Genomic DNA, 26,768 nt, shown 5'->3' with positions numbered 1-26,768 from the left:
CATGATGTCTCCAACTTACAAGTCGACCTCAATGCACTGTTTAATTGGGCAACTATGTGGCAAATGAGGTTTAATGTTGATAAATGTAAGGTTATGCTTTTGGGGGCTAAGAATATGCATGCATCATACATACTAGGGGGAGTACAACTGGGGGAATCAATGATGGAGAAGGATCTGGGAGTTCTGGTAGATCACAAGCTTAATAATGGCATGCAATGCCAAGCTGCGGTTTCTAAAGCGAGCAAAATCCTCTTTTGTATTAAAAGAGGTATAGACTCCAGAGAGAGAGAAATAATTTTACCTCTGTACAAATCATTAGTAATACCTCATCTGGAATATGCAGTTCAATTTTGGGCACCAATTCACAAAAATAACATTGGAGAACTGGAGAAATTACAGAGAAGGGCAACCAAACTGATAAGAGGCATGGAGGAGATCAGCTATGAGGAAAGATTAGAGGAACTGAATTTATTCTCTCTTGAGAAGAGGAGATTAAGGGGGGGATATGAACAACATGTATAAATACATTAGTTCATATAGTGAGGCATTATTCACCTTGAGGTCATCACAGAGGACAAGGGGGCACTCTTTATGTCTGGAGGAAAAGAAATTTAATCTCCAAATAGAGAAAGAGCTGTGAAAATGTGGAACATACTCCCTCAAGAGTTGATTCTGGCCAGCTCAGTGGATTGCTTTAAAAAGGCCTAGATTCTTTCTTGGATACACAGAATATAACTGGTTTCTAACATTTATAGGTAAAATTGATCCAGGGAATATCCGATTGCCTATCACATTGGATCATGCTTTGCTGTTTTTTTTGCCTTCCTCTGGATCAACTGTGGGTGTAGGATAACTTTTTTTTTTATGGTTGAATGGATAGACTTTTGTCTTATTTTCAGCCAGACTAACTATGGAACTATGTAATCTAAACGCGAGTAAGAAAGGGTACGTTTTACTGTCAAGTGATTAGTCAATGAGATGAGTTCAATAGTGTCAACAGCAATAGAGAAAAGCATTGCAATTGGCACTAGTGTATGATCTGTCTGTGAAAAGGAGTCGTAGGGATATAAACCAAAATAAGAATCTTAAGAGGTTGGTTGAAACTCTTTCCAATAGTCGCTCAATGTGTTTTTCAGAAATAGAGTTCATAAACTAGGTTTTTCTTTTAATGCCGCCCTCTAACAGATATTTTGTGATGTATGCTATGTCGGGTATCTACAGTAACTATACAGATAAATGAGTGCAGATATCTACAGTAGCAAAGTTATATACTGGTAAATTTATTTAAATGTAATACATAGTTACATTTAAGTAACATTTTATTGAATGTAACACATAGTCTGCAATTACAGAGTCCGAGAGGAGAAACTTGCACTTGAAAACATAATAAACATATGTGAAAAAAAAAAGAAACCAGAGGATATAAGAGCTGAATATTAGTGATAAGCAGATAATTAATGAAAGTCTGCAGGCTTATGCTGATAAGATGAAAGTTGATCTGCTAGTTTATCAAGTAGAAACATGCAGCCCTCAGCATGACATGTAGAGAGTAACAAATGCCTAGAGTAAAATGTAATTAGGGTTGCATTTATCTGAAGAAGAAGCATCACCTACCTCGTTCCCGGACAATGACTGTGCATGGAAGTATAAAAAAGAGGGAGAAATAGTAAATTGCTGTTGCATAATGTAGTTTCTACAGTCAGCACTTTTCAGTGACAAAATGGACCTTAACATGCTCTTCATCTGGGCAGTAATGTAAATGCTCAATCAGACTTTCTCTCAAACCGCTTGACAAATCGATCATAAAATAGATGGAAGGAACAATTCTAGTTCATTGCTTCAGAGAAATATTTGAAAATATTTGTTTTCTAAACAAAAGCATTGTATAGATGTGATATCAGATTGCGGTTTCCACACTAAACCCTTAGGAGATCTCCACAGTATGTTTGTTAAATATTGCACTAAAGGCAATTCTAAAAGACCTGATAAAGGGATGGATAACTTATAAGAAATGAATAGATAGCAAAGGATAGTCTGATACTAACATCAAAACACTAATACAGGTCTGAAAAATAAAGAGTTAGTCCATCTAAAACTGCTATTTTGTTATGGATGAACACTATTGATGTGAACCTATTCACATCTCAAATATATTTGGATCACTTTAGCCTGCCACCTTAGTTCTCAGCTCTGCCACATACAAACAAGCTGCTGATTAGGCCTGTGTGTTTGATTCGCATTGGACAAAATACCACTGTAGATCCAGTGCACTTCTGGTTTGCTCACTTTGTTGCCAGTCAAGCCCAGATGAAGGGGGCACTTAGACCCTTGAAACACATTGGATACTTTTTGAATTGTACCCCTGACCTTCAACTGAATAAAGTTGTATCTAAACCATTTAGCAGTGGTGTGGCGCTTCAATTTCAACTCTTTTTACAACACATCCTGTGATAAAGTCTCAACTTTCTTGCTGCAGCACTGTAAATGCATATAAATCCCCAGAGAGATGCCACATCGTAGGAGTTAGGAGCCGTCAAAGTAAATTAGAAATTATTGGATGTTTCAATCCTCTGGCATACTGACAAACAAAAAAGATCAAATTTTGGTGGATTTACATTAAGAGCAACATGGTTAATGATTTCCTAAAGTGGCTACAGTGACAAAACATGTCATTAACCTCCTTAGCGGTTTTCCCGAGTGTAGCTCGGGGTAAAATTTGAGTACCAAGAGCGGTAACCCCGAGCTACACTCGGGCTTACCATGCGGAGTTGCTCAGGGGGTCCCTGCAGCACTTACCTTGTCCTTCGCTCCCGCGATGTGTCCCCTGCAGCGTCCCCGGCCATCTCCTCCGGCCGATGCCGGCATCCGGCTTCCGTGTTCCGGTCCCTGTGACGTTGGGATGTATGGGAACCGGCGGGAAATTTGACATTTTTAAAAGATGTCATTTTTGCGGTCATTGCTGTTTCAATGCATTTCACATATATTTTGTCCCTACTGCTTTGTCCTGTGCCCTGCCTGCATTTTGTCTGTTCTTTCTGCCTGGAAACTTAGAAAGTCCATGGCGTCCAAAAAGCGTCCCTTTACATCAAAAGTGGTTTTAGACCAGCTAGAGAACAGCGGTAGAAAATCAGAACCACTTGCAGAATTGAGTGATAATGATTCATGGGGAAATTCGTCATCAGACACTGAAAACGATTTTGCGACTTTGCTCAGCGATGTGCAAATTTGCCTCTGTATTTCAAATTTCAGTGTTTTTGGTTTGATTATATTATTGAATTAAATTTATTATTATTATATTATTATTTTTTATTATGATTTATTAAATTATAATTTATGATTTCGTGTTTCGAGTTTTATCATATCCGGAATGTTTACTAGACTCTTGTTCGTACAGATTTCAGTGAGTTATTGCTAAAAATTACAGCCTACAATAAAAAACTACATATTTCCATGCAAAAAAATGGTACCGTTTTCAGCACAAAAAATCGGAAATCATACCGCCGAGGAGGTTAAGCAACTTGAGTCTTTCTAAAATTTTGCACCATATATTTGATATTGTCTTTTAACTGGTTTGGGCATTTAAAAAAATGGTGTGGAAACATGGATCAGTTCCAGTATAGACAAACATCCAGCAACTCCAAATATGTGTTCAGCCTATGTTTTTAATGGTCAGTCCACCAAAATGTGGATTGTGTCACCCCAAAGCTGACAGGCTGTGTATAAAAAGTTAAATAATATTCCCCACATGCACAGATGCAACTGCCTACATTTAGAAACCCTAAAATGTGAGTACTATCTAGTGTTCTGGTCCTATATAATATTTTACACAATTTTTTACTGCTTCTTTAGATGAATACTGAGCATGGAGTACAGCTTTCAATTTCTACACATTACAGTATTGCAAGTGTTAGCATTAGATGCTTCAGTCAGGATTCAGGATCTTAGTTTCTAAGTTGGATTCTTAAATGTAGTAAAGCCATATGCTGTTCACAATGTCTGTTACTTTTTTTTTTTAATAAAGTATGACTTTACTCTTCAATGATAGGCGTTCATGGGAAAGTGAATGACGCTTAAACTTACGTGTTCCTTCTTCTGTAACCATTCCAAGGCCTTCTGCTTTGTTCTGTCTCTCGAAAGCATTCAAGTCAAGAACACTGAATAAAGAAGGAAAAAGAGACAAAGAACAAAATTAGAATCAGTCTTGAATCGACCTACGTTGGTGAGGGGGTTCTGCTGTACTGTTAGTAACACTGCTGAATTGACCTTGTGTGTAGTGTACCCTGTAAGGTAAAAAAGCGGGGGCTTGAATCAATTGTTGAACCTAGTTAAATGCTTTACAGTGTCATATTTCACTATGAGAAAAGAAGCTTGTTGAATGTTATGTTTTGCACTTAGCAAGTGAAAAAAAACAGCATTACATTTTCCCAAGGCCAAAGGAAAGTGCACTCTAGAATTGAGAAAAAAAAAAAAAAAAAAAAATATATATATATATATATATATATATAAAATAGAAACCCACTCACCTGCATGACATCATTAAGCCAGACAAACTCTGAAAAAATCCAGCATCCTTTTTCTCTTTCAAGTAATCTAACATTTTCTGTGAATACAAATACGATCTTAAGACAGAATTCAACTTCAAAAGAATAACCTTTTTCAGACACTAGTATATATCTGTCAAACAACAAAATTTAAAGCTGGCCATGCACTATACAATCTGATTGTACTATTCCTGTACAATCACCTTTAGCTTTACTAAAATTATATACTATGGTGACAACTCTAAGCAACCCTTTTACTCTGCATCTATCCTGCTAGGCTCTCGTACTACATAGCTAATGGTGAATCTAAAGGAGACCTGGAACATGCAAACTTATCATCCACATATAATTTTTATAAGAAATTAATTGTCTGATTTTAAGAAACTGAATTTTAGAAATAGTGTTAAGGTAATTGAAAGTTTAAACCTAGATTCCTGACACATTTCCCTTTTTATGATCACACTGTAGATTGATTAATAAAGTGTAAAGAAAGAATTTAGTGGTCTGCCTTACCTGTTGTACCACAGTATTGCCACCGTTTAGAATCGCTATTCCAAGTTTTAGCGTTTCCACAACCATAGGGCTCATTTCACCTGTGTAATAAAAAATATACACTCTCAAAGCAATGAATATTAACAGATTATGGATAATTAATAAAGTAAATATTTAATAAAAAAAGGGTTATTGAGTCAATGCAGTTTATGTTCAGATGCTGATACAAATTTTAATTAATAATTTATTCATTATATAGTAGTCTGTAGACTGCTATATAAAACAATAAACAGTTATCTTGTATAAAGCAGTCCCAGTGATGCACCCAACCACCCAATATGTGCAGCCTTCAGCCTTTCCGATCCTTGAAGTGTGTGCTACCTACGGCTAGCCACACATGGATCGAAATTTGGCCGGTTCAGCAAGGACCAGCTGAATTTTGATTAATTTATGGCTGCTCCTGTTTGAAAGGAGTCCACCTAGTAATCAACTCTTCTTGAATGGGACTGTTGGAAAATTTGGGTTCGATCAGCACTGCAGCTAATAGGCTGCAGCACTGATCAGTGTATTCTGAGAACGATGGAGTCCCACTGTCAAAATACAATGACACTGCAGGGAAGATTCCTCTGTCCATCATAAATGTGTGGATGGGAAAATCATTTTATCCTGGTTGATATAAAAAAAAAAAAACATCTATGACCAGCTTTAGCCTGATGAGCTTTCTTTGGCTCAGGCTAGCAATCATTCTCTATAAGCTGGCCTCAAGCTCACCACAAATTTCATAGTCTGACTACAATCTCCTGTAAACCAGGAACACTTTAATGATATCATTGTGTAAAATACCCAGAATCGTAAAGATTCAGGAATGAATGAAACAATATGCATGACTTTGAGGAGCATTTATACCCCCAGAAAATGAAATCTAACCTTTACTTGCACTGATCATCTGGAGCACCATCTCAGCAGCCCCCCTTTCATGTAGACGGGCCTGCTGGTATAATGTCTTTTGTTTTTCCATTTCTTTTTCCTGTAAACAGAGAAATTAGATGGTATATTTTTACAACAACCTTTGAACCATCCAAATGCAGCACTACAAAAACAAACACTCTGTAGCTTAACAAAATACACTGCATATTTTAGCTGCTGTTGATTAAAAAGGAGGGATGAAAAATGTGTGCAATTACATTAGAGAAGCCAGTAAAATAATTTTAAATCATTACCCTATTGGTAATGTGTAATTATATTAGAAAGAGAAACAACTCACTTCAAATGTTTTTTCTTTTTCCTCATCTTCTTCTTCATTTTGACAGCTCTGCAAAGGGGTAGAGAATCAGTATTTTCTTATATAAAATTGGATATTATATGCAACTGCATTCTACTTATTCACCACACCAAAGTGTCATACAAGTAACAAAGATCACTAGTACCTGCAGAAAAGTGACCCCTTTATTCCAACACTACACATACAGTGATTTGAAATTGGCAATCTAAATATACTAATCTAAAACTGGCCACACACATCACATACAATCAATTGTACACTCTCCTTTATATTTACCAATACCGTACAGTGCCTAAATAAATGGCTATAGATTAAAAGGATTGCTTAGGCCTTCCCAAAAAGGAGATTTTAAAAAATGACCACACTAAGTAGAACACACCGTGGTCAGTTTTCAAGTTGCTCTGGGAACTCAGTGTGCTTTCCTCTAATAATCAGACTTGTCCTGACATGATCAGTGTGCTTCTGTTTCTCCTCCCCCAGCTCTTTATGCCGCTGAGAACAGAAGGTATGTAATCACTTATTTATAATGTTTTTTTTACACAAATGTTTTATCATTGTTTTTTTTTTGCGCTATAAACAAAAAAGTACCGACAATTGTGAAAAAAAAACAGTATTTTTTCTTTTTACTATAAAACATTTCCAATAAAAAATTTTAAAAATCAAATTTCTTCATAAATTTGGGCCAAAATTAATTCTGCTGCGTCTTTGCGAAAAAAAATCCCAATACGTGTAAATTTATTGGTTTATGTGAAAGTTATAGCGTCTACAAATGGCAGTATATATACTGGAATTTTTTTTTTTTTTAATACTAGTAATAGCAACGATCAGGGACTTATAGCGGGACTGCAGCGGGCTTTCTGACACTGGGGGGGGGGGGGAGAAACTATCTGCCAGTGACATTCTCAGTGACAATAATACAGTGATCAATGCTAATACAAAGCACTGACACTGTACTAATGACACTGGGCATGAAGGGGTTAACATCTGAGGCAATCAAAGGGTTAACTGTGTGCTGTTTCACAGTATGCTGTGTTTTACTAGGGAGGCATGCTGACAGGAGAGAGACCTGTGTTGGTAATACACGGTCTCTCCCCTGTCAGCTTTACCCGATGGTTGCCGAGTGTTGGCCAGTAATCGCCAGCCAGGACCCAGTGATTGACATCCCTAGTCACCAATAGTGACGCAGGTAAGGCAGCATGCACAATGCAAATCATGTATATATACATGATTTTGCACAGTCCTGCCACCCTGTAGCAGTACTTCTGCTACAGGGTGGCAAGAAAGTGGTTAAAAAGGAACTATACTCACCTTGGATCCATCGATGCAATGCCCCAGAGCTCCCCACCTGTCATCTTCAGGCATCATCGTCGGCTTCTGGGTCTTATTTGTCAGCTGCTTTCATTGGCAGGGTGGGGATGACATCACTCCAGCGCATGCACGAGACTTCAGTCTGCTGAATTTGCACAGTGAGCGGCACCTGCGTGGCTCTCTATGGAGGAGTGGACAGGCAAATAGGTAACTTTGATGTGGAAGAGATTAAGCATGTCTCTTCTGCATTAAAATTCCTGCCTGTTTGCCCTTTTTTAATTTTTAATCATTAAGTTTTTCTAAGGTTTCTAACTGTTTCTAAGGTCCCTGTGCCTCCAAGAACTCTAGCGAAGAACGATATCTACATGATATATTTGCAAGATCAGTAAGTTATAGAAATAGTAATAATTAAAAGAATAAGGACTTGGCGTACTTACAATATTTGACACCCAAGGTAGATATGTTTTCAATAACCACCCCCCCCCCTTCCCCGCTTGCTATGAAAACATACTACTGATCATGATTTTAAAATAAAAATAATCATAATAATGGCCAGGAAAGAATCCTGCCTCAAATTGCTGCAGTATATAGAAATGTGTCCTTACACTGGTCTTCAGTAAAGGGTCTCTTTACACTGGTGGCCAGTAGGAGAGGTGTCCCCTTACAGTGGTCAGTGGGAGAAGGGCATCCTTAAATTATGAAATGATTAAATAGATACACTCTACATCTATGTTCAGTGAGAGGAAGTATGCCGCTTACATTACTGGTCAATTAAAATAATGCACCAATTGGGGGTCAGTGGGATGCTGGCTCTGTTAGGTGACTATGACCCTGGGGACTATGTAGCAGTCTGATGGACGTTCAATCTACTACTACTCAAGGAACCCTAGCATCCTGTGGAGGAACTTAAGTGTTCCACAAAACCCTGGTTGAACTGCTCTAAGCAGACATGTACTTGCAGAAGATTTAAAAAAATATAAAACTTTGGTGATCACTCCTTCTCTATAACATGTCATTGTTATAGATCTATGAATGAGCAATAACAAAAACAGTTCCTATGCCTCATGTTTCTGTCACAGTGGTCCAATGGCAAAGGAGGGCACAGACAATGTATTGATCTAAAGGTGGGCAGGGCCGCCATCAGGGGGGACAGCTGATACACACGTAGGGGACATGCGGGGTCCGAGGGGCCCAGTCACCCGGGTGTCCAGAGCTGCACACTCCAATACAGCTTCCTTTGTTTTACTGGCAGCAGTGGGTGAGCAGAGCATCAGGGATCATATGAGCGTGGTTCAGTCAAACTCTTCTATAAAATGTTTATGTTTAAACCTAAATCTAGGGATGCACTATACTATTTGTTTTTACAGGAGCTGTGCAGTAAACCTCATGTGTTTTGGACAGGAATCGCACTGCATTCGTGTTCAAATCGCATGGAAACTGACCCCCAGTAACATAAGACCACCCAGCAACAATATATCCCACCACCAGCAACAATATACCCCCATGCAAAAAAATTATCCCCTCCAGTAACAATAGATCCCTTAGCATTCAGTATCAATAGACCTTCCAGCAACCCTTGCCATTACAAACATTCAGTGCCGGAGGTGCGTTCCCCCTGAAAAGAGAGACAGCAGTCTGTGGTACTGAGATCACAAGCAGGACTGTTCAACAATCAACAGATTTCCAAAAAAGGCAATACAATAGACTGGGTTAGTACAGGAATGCCAAATTATTTTATGATTACTTTATATACATGCATACAAGTTTTTGGATGGAATCAGATCATGTGCATTGCATTTAGCAAGCGTTAAACATGCTTGAGTTGACGTGTTGGCATACAGTTTTAATAACGTGTTGCGTCAATGTGCTTTTCATAGCAGAGGCCAAAATAATTTATTTTGTTTTCCTTAGTGCACTGCATTTCAATGTAAGACATTGGTGTGATTTTGGCCTATAGGAAAAATGAATTTCAGCATTGCGAATAACACAACCTATTATTATTATTATACAGGATTTATATAGCGACAACAGTTTACACAACACTTTACAATATAAAGGGGGACAGTGCAATTACAATTCAGACAAATAAAGAAGGAAAAGGAGGGCCCTGTTCATGGAGTTTACAATCTAGAGGGAGGGGGAGGTGGTACAAAAGGTAATAGTTGCAGGGGATTGATTATCTGATGGAGGTGACTCAAGTACAGTTCTTAGGTGAAGTTGGGGTAGGCTTCCCTGAATAAATGAATTTTCAAGGATTGCCTAAAGGCAGACAGGGTAGCAGCTACCTGGACATACTGGGGAATGGAGTACCAGAGGATGGAAGTGGCTCTGGATGGAAGTTCGGGAGACAAGCATGGAAGGAGGTAACAAGGGAGCTAGAGAACAGGAGGTCTCGGGATGAGCGGAGAGGACGATTTGGGCGATATCTGCAGATGAGGTTGGTGATGTAGCTGGGAGTGATGTTGTGGATGGCCTTGTATGTTGTGTTAGTATTTTGAATTTTATATGAGGGGGTGAAGTGAAGAGCCAGTGAAGAGATTGGCAAAGAAAGGCAGCAGTCATGGTTCGGTTAGTAAGGTGTATTAGTCTAGCAGCAGCATTCATAATAGACTAAAAGGGGGATAGCCTGTGTAAAAGGAAGGCCAGTAAGGAGGGAGTTGCAGTAGTCAAAGCAAGAAATAGCCAAGGAGTGAATAAGTTGCTCTGTGGTGCCATTAGTCAGGAAAGAGTATCTTTAACCCGTTCCTGATGACAAAACATATATATGACAGCACAGAATGTGCCTAATGCTGGGCTAACACATATATGCATATCTGTTTTTGTGCTGACAGCATGCTCAATAGCACTCCCCTAGCTGTCATTGATGGGTCCTGATCACAGAGTAACTATTGGGAGTCAGCAGGGGGTGTCAATCATAGTGGTCACTTGTTTAGGAAGCCTTCCCTAAGGTAAGGAACACATCAAAAGGTGAGAAGTTAAGTGCCAAGTCACATGAATGTCTCACACACAATGCTTAGGAAGAATGGACGAACAGTAATAGGGTGAAGTACATATAACCACAGACTGTACATTACTTTATATCTCAGCCCCAATACACCTGCAATTCTGAATAATGGTAATGGCCTGTTACTATGACAAATGCATCCTTGACAATCACCAAGGGTGTTTTTGTATCATTCACATGCCAGTGTTGCTGTGGAACCTCTACATGTTTGCAATCCATCCTATTTTATACACCACAGGAAAGTGGGATGCAAAAGGCACAGGTATCAAGCCTGCTATGTTACAGATTACTAGAAACATAGTTGGATCAAGATGTATCTCACATAAGCTGCTCCAAACATTATGTATCTGACATATGGTGGATAAGTGATCACAGGTATTTACGCATGTATAAAAATTTATGTAAAGGAACAGTCATTTTTTTTTTAATTCTTTATTTTATTTTCAAAGATACAACCAATGTGAGTCACCACAAAATATAGGCTAGCTTGTACAAAATTCACCATAAAACGTAACAGTCAACAACTAATTAGGCATAGGCAAAAAGGCATACGTTTCTTGTTCTGTGCAGTCAATGGTGATTTCTAAGATGAAAAACAGGTACAAGGAAGGAAAGCCGCACATCACAACAAGACCTTTTGTGTAGAATGTGGAGCTCCACACCTCCCAATCTGTTTCCCTCACCCCCAAGGCTTAGTCATGGACCTGTGTCACAGGTATTAGGTGGAAGCTAAAAGCGTATAGATCGTTATCTCTCATGGTAGTCTAACTTTCGTAGTTATTCCCAGATGCAGATATGTCTGCTTCACTGGTGAAAGAATCAAAGCGAAAAGAAGAAAGGAAGTCAGAGAGAGAACAGCGAAGTGTGAAAGTGGGGCAAAATAAATAAGCTGGGAGTGGGAGTGTGAATATGAATGTGTGCAAACAGGGGTGTGGTTGGCTTGGTCCAGTCAAATAGGTCTCCTCAATCCCTTGGGAATGTTATACGGCTGTGAGCTGGCCAAGTAAATAATTATTCTTGGGATTCCATGATCGCTCTATATTACTGGGAGCAGGTGAATTCAGTCCAATGGAACCAAGCAGAGTGGAAGCTTTCTTCACTGCTGATCGTTAATGCGACAACTTTATTAATATTTAACACCATAAAGGCCCAAATTTGTCCTGAAAAAATAGTATATTTCACCTGGATACACAAAGTACTAGTACAAAGTTATGTACATTTTACTAACACGTGCAAAAGTTGCAATACTTGATCCAAGGCATTAAGGTTCATTTTATCTTCCTCATTATGAGTTAATAAGCCTATCCCTAACACTAGTACTACCCTAAGTCTAACTGTATTTCTAACCACAGTTTAAACCTGCACCTAGTACTAACTGTCATTCTAGCTCATTACAATGACCAAAGCCACAAATTAACAAAAGAAAATATAAAATTGAATGGCTATAATAAAATTAACCACTACCTATCTTCACACCAAGTAGTACTTGTTGTAGGGCTTCTGTATGATGCCAAGAGATGTCCCTATTAGATGAATATTATGGTGCCACTCCATCAGGGAACAGTGTCTGGTGTGGTTTTTAAACTGCTTAAATGTAAGTAACGCAAGTGATGCTCTCAGGGACTGCTCTTAGTGCCTTAAAAAGAATGGGTTAAATTGATAACCATCACCCAACTCAAATGATTTCTGTTGTACTGTACAATGCTCATATTGTGATCGAAAAGCAGACAAACCAGAGAGAAAGATCTTGAAATGGAGTTGGTTGACAAGGCAGCATTTTCACAGCTAATGTTAAGCAATTACATAGGCAGGTCATCAATTTCTTTAGTTGATTTAAAAGGTATATAGGTATATATTTGATTAGGTGCAGTTGTGAACTACTCAGTCAATTGGACAGTTAAGGCAGTTTTTTTTTTCTTTTTGTCCAAGAACCATTTGAAGCCTTCATTTTTAGTGATAAGTCTTATGGGGGATTTGGCCAAACTTTAGAGTGCAAGTATGTGTGTATATATAAATTGTATAAGTGTGTATATATACAGGGGTATATATAAAAAAAATGGAAACACTATATGATTTGCAGGTGTGAAAGTGATGACATGTTTCGCTTTGAAAGTGGAAGTAAGGGAACATTCTTTTGCTTCCGCTGTGTAATGAGACACCTAGCTAACAGGTGAGAAGCCTCACTTTCGTCATTCACTGCATGCGCTGCTAGCAATTAGGAGTCATGTTAGAGCATAGTGCGCTTCAAAGAGGGCAAATTGTTGGTGCCCGCTTAGCTGGAGCCTCTGTGACTGAAGTTGCCGATTTATTTGCCATGTCGCGAGGTACAGTATCAAAGGTTATGATGGCATATACAGTTTCTAGGAAAACGTCATCTGATAATCATAAGCGCGGTCGACATGGTCAACTGACCAAAAGAACATTGCACAGGATTGTGACCTGGAAAAAGAAAACAACTGCTGCAAAAGTGACTGCAGAGCTCAATCTAATTTTTCACAGGACTTTTGAAAGGGTATACAATGCAAATATTGATGGTCTAAAAGTTTTCAAGAAGGGGTGATTTAAATACGATCCACCTTCAAAAGGAGAAGTATTGGATTTAAAAATTAAACTCATTAGTCCCTTCTTGCAGAGGTAAGATCTTGGTGAAAACTGCCTTGCACTCCAGTGTCTGATAGTGTTTATAAATTAGTATATTTTTTGTTTTGTATAGAGTTGGTCACCTTTGCCAGTTCTATTTGATTTTATACAGTATTTGAGTGAGACAACGATGTCCTATTTTATAGAATAAGTTCACCTTTCATAACACGTTACAAGGTGTAACATGTTACGATCAGACTGGCCCCGCCCCAGTTTGACAGCTAGCGGGGGATCTTCTCCACCCCCCCAACTATCAAATTTTAAAAAACATGGCCTTGCAAGGCTCCACCCACCCAGCCAATTGACTCATTCACAGTTCTCTGTGAATGAGAGACTACAAGTCCTGACAGCCTTAACGACTGTTGGCTTGTAGTCCTCAATGAACTACCACAGAGCTGTAGAGCACCATGGTAGTTCATTCATTATTCCTTCCTGCCAGTATATCTGCTTGCTTGTACAGTACATCCTGTACGGGCAAGCAGATATACTGACAGATCTGTAAGAGACCTGCATGGCACCACCAATCTGCTGGCACCAGGCTCCTGCAGACAAAAATAATAAATGCACATTTGTTTTACCTGCAAAAAAATGTGCATTTATTTTTTTTTTATTAAAAGGTGAACTTATCCTTTAATAAGGGTGAAGGGGTATTGCCTCTTTTTGTAATTTAGATTTTCGTGAATTAATAAAGTTTATACGGTTTTGTATTAACTGAAGCTACCATTAACTGAAGTGTCCATTAAGCAGCCTCTGTATGATTGGGCCAGATTCCTACCCTAGGTCCCTAGTGTCATTTATTTTGCTTGTGGTTTTGGCTGCAGTGACCGCACCTGTTGGGTCAGCTGGCAGACATTTAGTGACTACCCATTTTTTCTGTTTTCTTTTTGTACTGTGCATTACACACCCCTGACTCTTGCTCTCTGTTTCGTTTGCACTGCTGACCCCTACTGTGTATTACACATGTCCCCTGCATTCTACGCATTACACATTACTGACCTCTGCTCTCTGTGTGTAATTTACTTCTAAACTCAACACCAAATGTGGCACTCTGTGTGTTACATTATCCTGACTGTTGAACTCTTTGCATTACATACTCCTGACCACGGCACTCTGTGTTATGTATTCCTAAACTCAAAAGTGACTGTAGCATTCAGTGTGTTATGTACTCCTGACTCCTGTACTCTGCCAGACTTCTCCACTATATACACCAGACCTCAAACTTTCCACTCGCCTGCTTGCATTTGTCGAGTGAAAATAATGTGGGGGTGAGTGTGTCCCAGGCAGGGCCGACTATAGCAGTAACATAGGTATCCCGTGAAGATCCAAGGATGCACAAATCCTATTGCCCGACACCTAGGACATGTAGTACTGGGTCACGGGCAGGTGTTCTTTTTTTACATTTACCCCTGTTACACCTCCATTCTCCCTCCCCTCACCTAGCCGCCACCCTCCATCTTATGCAGCCCGCTAACCTCCCCTTGAGGGATTTCCTGACCGCCTGAGGTCACATGACCCACACACCCCACCCCCTCATCCAGCTCCCTGCACGCTGGGTTGATGCTATGCATCTTCAGAGAAGATGAGCTTGGACATTCCTCAAGACGTTGTCATCCTTCTCAGAGGTGACTGCACAGCTCTCCAGACTCAAAACTCTCCTCTCCCTATGCTCATATTAGTCATAGTCATTGTACAAATGCTTCCTATTTTCTTTCTTGTGATTTATAACCAGTGAGTGTGGTGTCATGGGGAATGCAAAATTTTCACATCTTCCCTGACATCGAAATTTTTTTTTTATTTATTTATTATCAGTTATTCTCAACTACGAGAGATTTTCTAGGTGCACTGGATATCATGATATAACAACAGGGTAAGAGTAGTAATTTAGTAATTAATCAATACAAATTTTTAAAATAATTTATTTGTATTATTTTATTTTTCTTTTTATTTCTGTGTTGTGATGTTTTAGTTGCTTTAGTGATCAGGTTAATATGTGACCCTTCTGTTTTTCACTGATGATGATAAATCTATATTTTGACTAGTACTGCTCTCTGGGGGGCTCATACACCCGGCATATATTTTTTATAGATTTGAATACAATTGTGTTGTCTATGGCCTCCTACATATGGGTATAAAATAATACTATCCACACAGTGTCTTGCTGGCAAAGACATCTACCTTAAAAAAAAAAAAACGAAATAAAACAAAAAAACACACATAAAGCTTGGGTATACACTAATAGAAATGTGTTCAACAGTATTTGATTTATTTTTCTAATTGTTAGTGGAGTCAAATCAGGGGCGTTAATTGGGGAGTGGGGTCTTTCAGTGGGGGACTGGAGGAGGACATGGGATAGGGGAGATGGGACTGGAGGAGGAGATGTGTACATCGCCTTATGTTAATATTGTTAAAGTTGTTGTTAATATTTATTTTTGTAACTTCTGTTCAAATTCTGCATAAAACATTTAACAGTGTTATTTCTTTAGATAATTACAAGGGCATATTTAGGGGTGGAATTAGGGGCGGGGCGGGGCAGGGCGGGGGTTGGGTGGGGAAACTTTGTGCCGATACACTATATTGTACATTGCTTACGTCTCACCAAAGTGTTCATTGTATAATAAATACATTTTGGTTGCTAAGAAGTCCCTGACTAATTTTAATGAAGTTCTTATTTAAAGTAGAGGCAGTCAAAGTGTCAACTCTCTGTCTATTTTCGGTGAGCACAAATACTGTACATATGTAATTGAAATGTGTTTTTTAATTATTGTGTTGAGGTTTATATTTGTCTGTGAGACTACTCCTTGTGGCACAGCAATCAAAGCATATTTTATAAGTACAGTTTAACCATGCCCCTTAAGCCCCTTCCACTATTAACAATTTGGACAAACCCATTGTTCGCTGCCACATGCACAGCTTACCACACTACTGCTTTCCTTGGGGTACCCAAAAGTGCCCCAGGTCTGTTACAATCCTAACAATGCTGCTGGGGGGTGTGGTGAGAGATTTTCCTGCACCTCACAGACAGGAGTGACTGTACTGTCACTCCTGTTGGAAGGAGCATAAGCTCTCTGTTGCAAGCCTACTGTGGGTGGAAGAGCTCAGTCTCAGTGTAACATTGTTGGTGAGTGAGGGTAAACTGGCCTTCTTCTGGTCTCCCATGGTCATGTGACATCCCATGACCCAAGACAGAAAGAAGCAGAAGCTGCCTTCATTCCAGGCAGGGCTGCACTGGGGTATAAAATGTGAGTACAGGGGATGAAGGGGACAACTCAGCCCTAGACTTTCTTCCTTCTCCTCCTCAGAACCCCTCAGTAGCCTCTTAGCTTTCTCCTTCTCTTAAGGCTTGTTCAACTTTGGGGAGCCCTCGAAGAGTGATCCACCATGGATGGCTTTTCAGAGGGCATTTGGTAGGCAATGAAAAGGCATTATGTTGCTTCCTCACCTCCTGTTTTAACCCCTAAAATTCCATTTTGCTGTACGTGCCACTATTAATCCCATTGCCTTGTCCATCCAGGGAAGGAAGGGGGTGAGTGAGCAATTTACCATTTTCACCATGAGCACTGGATGACCTTGTTCTGCTACTGGTTTGGCCTGTGCTGAAGAGGGAGAATGTTTGAACCTCTGAAACACATTGGCTTTTATTGACTGTGACTTATAATAAAATTATTTTTTGGTCTTTACAAAGTATAGTAAGTGTCTGATGCTTTCCTCCTTACTCATCAGCTTTTCAGACATTCTGGGGTTGATTTTCTAAAGGGAAATAGGCTTAGCTTAGTGAATAAGGGGAAGCTCTGCTGACTTCCATCATCCAATCTTATGCAAGCAAATACAGTTGTGCTCAAAAGTTTGCATACCCTGGCAGAAATTGTGAAATGTTGGCATTGATATTGAAAATATGACTGATCATGACAAAAAATGCTCTTTTATTGAAGGATGATGAGCATATGAAGCCATTTATTATCAAATAGTTGTTTGGCTCCTTTTTAAATCATAATGATAACAGAAATCATCCAAATGGCCGTGATCAAAAGTTTACATACCCTGGAATGTTTGACCTTGGTACAGACACACAAAGTGACACACACGGGTTAAAATGCCAATTAGAGGTTAATGTCCCACATCTGTGACTTTTTAAATTGCAATTAGTGTCAGTGTATAAATAGTCAATGAGTTTGTTAGCTCTTACGTGGAAGCACTAACTAGGCTAGATACTAAGCCATGGGGAACAGAAAAGAACTATCAAAAGTCTTGCGTAACAAGGTAATGGAACTTTATAAAGATGGAAAAGGACATAAAAAGATGTCCAAAGCCTTGAAAATGCCAATCAGTACTGTTAAATCACCTTTACTGCATCAATGACACAAAAAGGCCTGGTTAGGCATGTCAAGGTGTTGTCAGGCATATTGTAACTGGGCGTTTTTATTTACAGGGAACACGTCCAGCCAGTTAACTGCCATCATTTAATACTTTAATACTTGTAGTTCACTACAGCTTTTTTGCTGTCTTAAAGCTTCGGGACCTCTCAGAACTGCAGCACATATCAAATGTAAGCCTCACCCACCTGCATTTAAGAGAACGCTCTTTATTTATAGTTTTATCTCTGACAAACCAAGTTGCTTGTTTGAAAAGCTGCAAAATGACATTTTTCAATCTACACATGCACAGTATGATTTATCATCAATTTAGCAATAAAGAGAACCTTTATTGCTACATTTTAATGCCAATATATAACATTTAACTCATTTCTGTGAAATACAGAAAGATTAAAAATCACCAAAGCAGGAAAGAAATTAATTTTTCCCTTCCCAATCACAATATTCGTGAAATCAGGACTCACTGTAGTAAATAAACACTGACTAAAATACCTTACAAGCTTGGATAAGCTACATTTAAAGCGGCTTATCTGTAGTGCGAGTGTTCAAATGTAATCCAATCAGATGTAGACAAACACCAGAGAAAACTGAAAGCACAGCCATAAAATCTCTGAGGTTTGTATTGTGGATAACAATGTGTCGCAGATGCTTAAATTCTCACAAACTGATTAAAATCACTGCAGTACACGGTGGTTTCATCTACAGATATGAAGAAATTGATTTCATAGTGTGAGTTAGTGCTCTTATCAAAATAAGCCATGACCTTTGTGAGAATACCTAGTAAATTAATCTTTTCTTCAAACAGCCAGCCAGTGTTCAAATTAAAATCCTGTAACTGCAGTTTTTTGCAAATACATTAAAGTATCTGTAAAGTCACAGATTGTAAACACACATAGGGACAGTTTATATTGTTCCTAAATGTGCCTTTGTTTGCAAAATATGGAGGTAAGCCCTATAAATTTTTAAACCGCTAGGTCCCTTCTTTCCACTAAGTTCTGATGGTGAAGAATCAAAACCTCCCACACTACACTAACCTATTTAACCACCTTCCACCCGCCATATAGTAATATGACGGATGCAAGGTGATTCTCTTATTGTGGGAGGACGTCATATGACATCCTCCCATTCTCACCGCGCATGCGCGGCTCAGGGAGCGCACAGCGCGGCGATCGGCCATGCGCTGTGTCCCTCGGACACAGCGGATCACCGATCACGGAGAGATCCAAAAATGTCGGCTCGGTCATGTGATCAGCTGTGTCCAATCGCAGCTGATCACATGTAAACAGGGAAATGCCGGTTATCGGCATTTCTCTCCTCTCGAGCTGTCACGCTGACAGCTCGAGAGGAGAGGAGAGCCGGTAATCAGCTTTCCGCAGAGGGGACATGTACACTGATCATCAGGGCACTGATGATCAGTGTGCCCTGATGATCAGTGTAGCCCCAGCAGTGCCACCTGTCAGTGTCCATCAGTGCTTTCTGTCAGTGCTCATCAGTGCCACATCAATGCCACATACCAGTGCCTATCAGTGCACATCAATGCCACATATCAGTGCCCATCTGAGCTTCCTTTCAGTGTCACCCATCAGTGCCAGTCAGTGCCACCTATCAATGCCAATCAGTGCCACTTATCAGTGCTGCCAATCAGTGCCACCTATCAGTGCAAGTCAGTGCCGCCTATCAGTGCCAGCCAGTGCCGCCTATCAGTGCGCATCAGTGCCAGTCAGTGCCGCCTAACAGTTCCAGTCAGTGCCGCCTATCAGTGCCATGTATCAGTGCTGCCTTTCAGTGCCCATCAGTGATGCCTGTCAATGCCCATCAGTGCCACCTACCAGTGCCTCCTCATCAGTGCCCATCAGTGCCACCTATCAGTGCCCATCACTGCAGCCTCATTAGCGCACATCAGTGAAGGAGAAAAATCACTTATTTACAAAATGTTATAACAAAAACTAAGAAAAAAACTTATTTTTTTCAAAATTTTCAGTGGTTTTTGGTTTGTTTAAGAAAAAATAAAAAACCAAGAGGTGATTAAATACCACCAAAATAAAGCTCTATCGGTCACAAAAAAATGATAACAATTTCATATGGGTACAGTGTTGCATGACCGCACAATTGTCACTCAGACAGCGCTGAAAGCTGGAAACTGGCCTGGGCAGGAAGGGGGTATAAGTGCCCTGTAGGCTTGTGGTTAAAGAGGTACTCCATACAGGAGCTGCTGTCAATCTGAACCAACTAGGGAAGGGGGGGGGGGTTGAGACTGAAAATGTCCAGGGGACGCATGCGCGACCAGGGATGATGGTGGACGCTGCTTGCTGAGCTCCGCTCATCCCCGGCCAATAGTGACTCACCCGCTCTGCTCCACAGCGATCCCGCCGCTTCGGGTGAGTCACACAGTATAAGCACCCGGCCTGGCAACAGGGAGAGGCGTCCATGGGGAAAATAGGGCGCTGGAAGCCCCCCTCTCCGCAGCTACAAGACCCGAGGCCCTCGCCGCTTCGGTGGTTTCTATCTAGGCCGCAATCCCTGGCCTCAAGTTGTGACAGGAGTCCGAGGAACGATCCCGGACCCCCAGTGGCCGCGGAGGGTACTACACCTTGCTCTAATACAGAGCAACTGACAGCCTCTGCTCTGATTCATCCCCAAATGGTGGATTCTGACTCCCAAGCCACAGCAGGAGGGGACATGGACCGTCCTACACCAGGGTATCTTCCAGCTTCTAGCCAAAACCGTCAGCAGGCTACACCATCATCTGTGCTTACAATTTCTGCATTGGACGACAAACTGCAAGTCTTTTTACGCAACATTACCACCTCTAAAGCCGCTGAAGTTGTTAAATTGGCTATAGATCTCAGAGGGGAAATAGCTCAAATTGGAGACTGCACGGATAAACTGGAAAACAAATTTGATGAATTGGTGCAATACGTTCATGTATTGGAGGAAGATAACGCGTATCTGAAACACTCCATGTCCCAAATGCAGCTCCAACAAGAGGACCTGGAAAACAGGGAACAGCGACAAAATATCCATATTCGCGGTATGTCTGAATCTATCACTGACGCACAACTACACCGCCATCTACTGTCCTTCTTCATCGCAACTGCTCCCAAGGTTCAAGAGACAGATCGGCAAATGGACAGGGCTCATCGCTCTCTGGGCCCTAAACCTGTTGAGGGCACCAGACCACGAGACGTTATGGTCCGCTTCCACTACTTTCAAAGCACAGAAGCCTTCCTGTTAGCGGCTCGACAAACATCTTCTTTGGAATTCAAAGTTGACAGACTCCAGCTCTTCTGCGACCTTTCTCCGATTACTCTTGCCAAGCGGCGTGCTCTGAAGCCGATCACCACACACCTCCAGCAACACCGTGTCCTGTATCGTTGGGGGTTTCCCTTCGAGCTGGTCGTCTCTAGGGACAATACCCAAGTTGTACTCCGGGATCTTCATGAGGTGGACTCTTTCCTAAAACAGCTGGGACTTCCACCTTTGTCGGATGATGTGTCCTCATTGCCTCCTACTCCATCTCGTCCCTCCGTCACCCCCAACAAGATCTGGACACCAGTCCACAGAGATCGGAAGAGACTCTTACACACCCCGCAACGTCCACGTTCTTCTCGACCAAGAGATCCGCCTGCCTGATGATTCTCTGGGGTGATCATCTGTGGTGAATATGGTGTTGATCCCTCCCCCCTGCTCCATACATGGGTTCTATACCGGTTTTGTTCTTTTGGCCGTCCAAACCCTTGTTGGGTGCTCTTTTTGCTTTTGTTTCTCCTGGCCGGGTTTGGCGACCTCCCTGTTGTGTTGGATGTCGTGCTGCCCCCGATCTTGTCTAGCCACTGGCCTACACGACTTGGGCTTAGTTGACGTTCCCAAGTTTATATCCTTGCGGATACCTGTTTTTCACTGTATTTTCTTTTTTTTTGTGTTATTTGATTGTTTTATGATTTTTGTGTTCTATTCTTCTACATCGATGGTATTTCAATCATTTTTCATGCTAATACATGTACTTCAATCGTTCTTATTTCATAATGGCTTTGAGGTTTTTGTCATATAATGTCAAGGGCCTCAACTCCATTCAAAAACGGTGGATGGCTTTGAAGGAATTTCGATCCTCAGGAGCAGACATTATTTTTGTTCAAGAGACCCATTTCAAATCAACTGGCTCCTTTCATTTTGCCTCGAGATTTTTTTCCCAAGCTTATTCAGCCTTTGATCCCTCCGGGAAGGCCGGGGTGGCAATTTTGATTGGGTCACACTGCTCCCTTCGGGTTGTTTCCTCCAAGGTTGACCAACAGGGTCGCTTCATTATTTTGAATTGTATGCTTGGTGACACACCCCTTGTTCTGTTGAATTTATATTCCCCAAATACGGGTCAATTGCAATTCCTTTCCCAAACACTCGCTAACCTAGATTCCATTTCCACTTCACAGGTGATTGTTGGGGGTGATTTTAATTTGATTTTCCCCCCCCCCATAAAGACAGGAAGGTTCTTTTTGAGTCCACCCCCTCGAGGCGGCAATGCTCCTCTTCAAAATCTTTTCGTAGATTGATAAGGGAGCATCATCTCTTTGATGCTTGGCGGATTAAACACCCCCTCCATAAACAATTTACTTTCTACTCCACCCCTCACCGTACCTTCTCCCACCTAGATCACTTTTTTATCTCTGCCTCACTGCTTCCACTCCTGGTTTCTTCCGAAATCAATCCCATCACTTGGTCTGACCACGCCTCTTTGACTTTAATCCTTTTCTTTCCTCCTGTCATACTGAAACCATGTCATTGGCGCCTTAATGAGACCTTTCTTTCCATGGACCATCTCAGAGATAAACTGTCTCGGGGACTTGACACCTATTTTGCCCACAATGTTGGCTCCGTAGCCTCTTCTTCAACTTTGTGGGAGGCCCACAAGGCGGTCTTTCGAGGACTCTGTATTTCTATGGGTTCTCATTTAAAAAAGTCTTCGGCGAGTGCTAGAGCCTCTCTCATACATCAACTATCTTTGGCGGAGTGACGGTTGTTGGTCAAGCCGTCCATTTCTGGGCTCCGGAGGGTAACATCTCTACGGGACCGAATGAAAATTCTCGACTCCAGTAAGACTGCACAATCCCTCTTGTGGATTAAGCAGAAATTTTACGAATTTTCTAACAAGCCCCATCGTATTGTAACAGGGTTAGCTCGGCAGCGGGTGTGTGTGACCCCCTGGATGGGTGCACAACACAAAAAAAATAGGCACAGCACAACAATAGTGGAGGTGAAACCAAACAGGTGCAATTTATTTACAGTATTTACAGAAAAAAAGGATAAACAAAAAGAAACATCAAAATAAATCCTGGCCAACTTGGCTACTTACTGCAACAACAGCTTCTCCCTAGCTACCCACTAGGTACAGCCTGCTGCTATACCTAGTTGCTAGTACTTGGAGGCTAGCCACACAGGCTTTGGTCTCTCTGCACACAGGTAACAGGTCAGCTCCCCAGACAGTTCAGGCACAGATCTGGTTCCAGGGTGGAGCAACTCCCTAAGCACTCTGGGAGGTTTTATAGAGGTGTTTAATGAGCCCACTACCTTCAGCTGGGCTCATTACCTCAGTGCTGAAGGACTCAGCACTTCCCTCTAGTGGTACAAATCCCCATAAAGCCTGAACCTGGGACAAATATATCGTCCATCCAGGACGCAACCAGGTGATTTCACCTGCCTACTGTCACATACCCCCCCCTCTTGTTTCAACCTTGGGGTTGTAACACCAGTAGCCAGGCAGGCATGTACCCGGGATAAAGCATCCACATTTCCCATCTGAACACCAGGGCGATGCTTCACCGTGAAGGTAAATTCCTGTAGGGCCAGAAACCACCTATTTACCCTTCTATTGGTCTCCTTATTTTGAGCCATCCATTTCAAGGGAGCGTGATCTGTGATCAGGTCAAAATGTCTGCCCAGCAGATAGTACCGAAGGGAATCTAGGGCCCACTTCACCGCTAAACACTCCTTCTCAATCGTGGCGTAATTTTCCTCGTGAGACTTTAGCTTTCGGCTGAGATAGATTACTGGGTGCTCCTCCCCCTGCCAAACCTGGGACAGCACTGCTCCTAAGCCAACATTGGATGCATCCGTCTGGACCACAAAGTCTTTTGAGAAGTCTGGGGAGTATAGGACTGGCTGGCTACATAAGGCCCTTTTTAAAGACTGGAAGGCTGCTTCAGCATCAGGGGACCACTTAACCATGACAGGCTCCTTCCCTTTTGTCAGGTTGGTTAGGGGTACTGCCATAGAAGCAAAATGGGGAATGAATCGCCGATAGTAGCCAGCAATTCCTAGAAAAGCCCGTACCTGCTTTTTGTTATTTGGGCGTGGCCAATTCTGTATTGCTTCCACTTTGTTTATCTGAGGTTTTATTACCCCTCTCCCAATAGTGTACCCCAGGTACCTGGCCTCCTCCTGTCCAATCGTACACTTCTTTGGGTTGGCCGTAAACCCAGCTTTCTGTATTGAGTCTAGCACAGCCTGAACTTTTGGCAAATGTGAGGCCCAGTCTGCGCTATGGATAATCACATCGTCCAAGTACGCTGCAGCATACTTCTGATGGGGACGAAGAATCTGATCCATTTTTCGCTGAAAGGTGGCCGGTGCATTCTGTAACCCGAACGGCATTCTTTTATACTGGAATGACCCTTCTGGGGTTACAAATGCAGTCTTCTCCTTTGCCGACTTAGCTAGGGGAATTTGCCAATAACCTTTTGTCAAGTCTAGCGTTGTCATGTACCGGGCTGCTCCTAGTCGGTCGATTAGTTCATCTATCCTTGGCATGGGGTAGGTGTCAAATTTTGTAACTTTATTCAACTGTCGAAAGTTGTTACAAAATCGCCAGCTCCCATCTGGTTTGGGCACCAACACTATGGGGCTGGACCAGTCACTTTGGGACTCCTCTATCACCCCCAAATCTAGCATTCTCTGTACTTCCCCACGTATTGCCTCCCGTCGAGCCTCTGGGATTCTATAGGGTTTCAGTTTTACTCTTTCACCCGGTGGGGTGATAATGTCATGCTCCACCCCCGAGGTTTGTCCCGGCAGCTCAGAAAAAACATCTGTGTTGCGGAGCACAAACTCTTTAGCCTCCTGTTTTTGAACTGTAGACAGCGTGACTGCTATTCCAACCTCCGGAACCAAGCAGTTAGATGGCGCTGGTGACAAACCCTCAGCAACTAGGGATTCCCTGTCCCTCCAGGCCTTTAGCAGATTAATGTGGTAGATCTGCTCCGGTTTCCGCCTTCCTGGTTGTCTGACCCTGTAATTCACTTCACTCACTTTCTCAATCACCTCGTAGGGGCCATGCCATTTGGCCAGGAATTTGCTTTCAACCGTAGGGATTAGCACTAGCACTCTATCTCCTTCAGCAAATGACCTGGTCCGGGCCCCCCGATTGTACACCCTCTGCTGCGCTAACTGTGCTTGGGACAAATGTTCCTTTACGATAGGCATGACCTGGGCAATTCTATCTTGCATTTGGGCGACGTGCTCAATCACACTCCGGTGGGGAGAACTCTCACTTTCCCAAGTTTCCTTGGCGATATCTAACAGCCCCCTTGGGTGTCTCCCATAGAGCAACTCAAATGGTGAAAACCCTGTGGAGGACTGGGGTACCTCCCGGATGGCAAACATCAAATAGGGTACTAAATAATCCCAACCCTTTCCATCCTTATCTACCACCTTCCTTAGCATTTGTTTCAGGGTTTTGTTGAACCTTTCCACCAACCCGTCAGTTTGGGGATGATACACAGAGGTGCGCAACTGTTTGACCTTGAACAGTTTGCACAGCTCTTTCATCACCCGGGACATAAAGGGGGTTCCCTGATCCGTCAGCAGTTCCTTTGAAATACCCACTCGGCTGAAAACGAGGAATAGCTCCTTAGCTATTGTCTTGGCAGAGGTATTTCGGAGTGGAATTGTTTCTGGATAGCGGGTGGCATAGTCGAGTATGACCAACAGGTACTGATGCCCCCTAGCGGATTTCACCAGCGGACCTACCAAATCCATGGCAATCCTTTCAAAGGGGACCTCAATGATGGGAAGAGGTACCAGTGGACTACGGAAATGGGGCATAGGGGCCGACTTCTAACACACAGGGCAAGAGGAACAGTAATTTTCCACCTCCTTAATGACCCCAGGCCAATAGAACCGCTGCAGTACTCTTTCCCGTGTTTTCTCCGCCCCCAAATGACCCCCAAGGATGTGTCCATGGGCCAACTCCAACACCAACTTCCTGTAAGGTCTGGGCACCACCAGTTGCTCAATGGTTTCTTCTGCCCCTTGAGCAACTCGATAGAGTAGGTCCCTTTCCACAAGGAAGTATGGATAAGCAGCAGTTTTCTCAGGACTCACTAGTTGACCATCTACTTTTACTACATTTTCCCGGGCTTTTATCAGTGTGGGGTCTTTCAGCTGTTCGGTTGCAAAATTTTCCCTATGCACCTCTAAGTCCGAGAACTCCACAACCGGCAGATTTTCATCTGAGGAGGCGGGCTCCTCCTCAGTTCCTTGGGTCTCCCCAGCTAGTACCGACAAGAGGAACTTGGGAGAGACCTCACCACACTCAGACGCTTTCTGGGATTCACCTTCCTGGTCTGCAGGGGAGACAGTGGGGGGGTCAGAACAATCCCAGAGTTCCCAGAATTTTGGAAAATCCCTCCCCACAATGGCATCATGTGGTAAATGAGGTACCAATCCTACCTGATGAGACAGGTTACCTTTGGGGGTCTCAAAAAACACAGTAGCCACGGGATACTCCCTAGTGTCCCCATGCACACAAATCACCGCCACCTTTTTATGCCAAGAGACCTTTGTAGTGACCATCTCCTCTCTTATCAAGGTTACCAGGCTACCTGAATCCAGCAACCCCACAATATTATTTCCATTAACAGTCATTTTGCACAAATGTTTCTCAGTGCCCGGGCTGGCCGTGCATACCACTGTCGCAAACAGCGACTGACGTCTATTGCTCAGAAAGTCACACTGCATAGGCTCATCCACCACTGGGCAATTAGCTGCAATGTGTCCCTCTTGCCGGCAGCGGTAACAGACAATTTTTTTCACCGCTTCTTCCAGCCTTGGCCTTCCTGGCCGCTCTTGCCAGACATTGG

At 42.1% G+C, this 26,768-nt stretch overlaps 1 protein-coding gene across 8 annotated transcripts in view; it reads right to left on the bottom strand.

Moving 5' to 3' along the window:
* The window catches only part of RYR3 (ryanodine receptor 3), a 954,561-nt gene that overhangs the window by 187,336 nt on the left and 740,457 nt on the right, over positions 1–26,768 (bottom strand). For all 8 annotated transcript variants that reach the window (XM_089671311.1, XM_089671312.1, XM_089671314.1 and 5 more), the window contains 6 exons: positions 6,298–6,345; positions 5,961–6,060; positions 5,055–5,134; positions 4,524–4,600; positions 4,081–4,154; positions 1,615–1,632 (listed from right to left, as the gene is read on the bottom strand). In XM_089671311.1, the coding sequence (XP_089527437.1) occupies positions 1,615–1,632; positions 4,081–4,154; positions 4,524–4,600; positions 5,055–5,134; positions 5,961–6,060; positions 6,298–6,345 (397 nt within the window). The remainder of the gene's footprint in view (positions 1–1,614; positions 1,633–4,080; positions 4,155–4,523; positions 4,601–5,054; positions 5,135–5,960; positions 6,061–6,297; positions 6,346–26,768) is intronic.

Source organism: Staurois parvus, unplaced genomic scaffold (genome assembly GCF_062004578.1).
Source record: "Staurois parvus isolate SC_StPar_1 unplaced genomic scaffold, SC_StPar_1.0 ptg000104l, whole genome shotgun sequence".
Lineage (NCBI taxonomy): Eukaryota > Metazoa > Chordata > Amphibia > Anura > Ranidae > Staurois > Staurois parvus.
The sequence above is the reverse complement of the archived record's forward strand: the minus strand, read 5'-3'. Positions and strand labels throughout refer to the sequence as shown.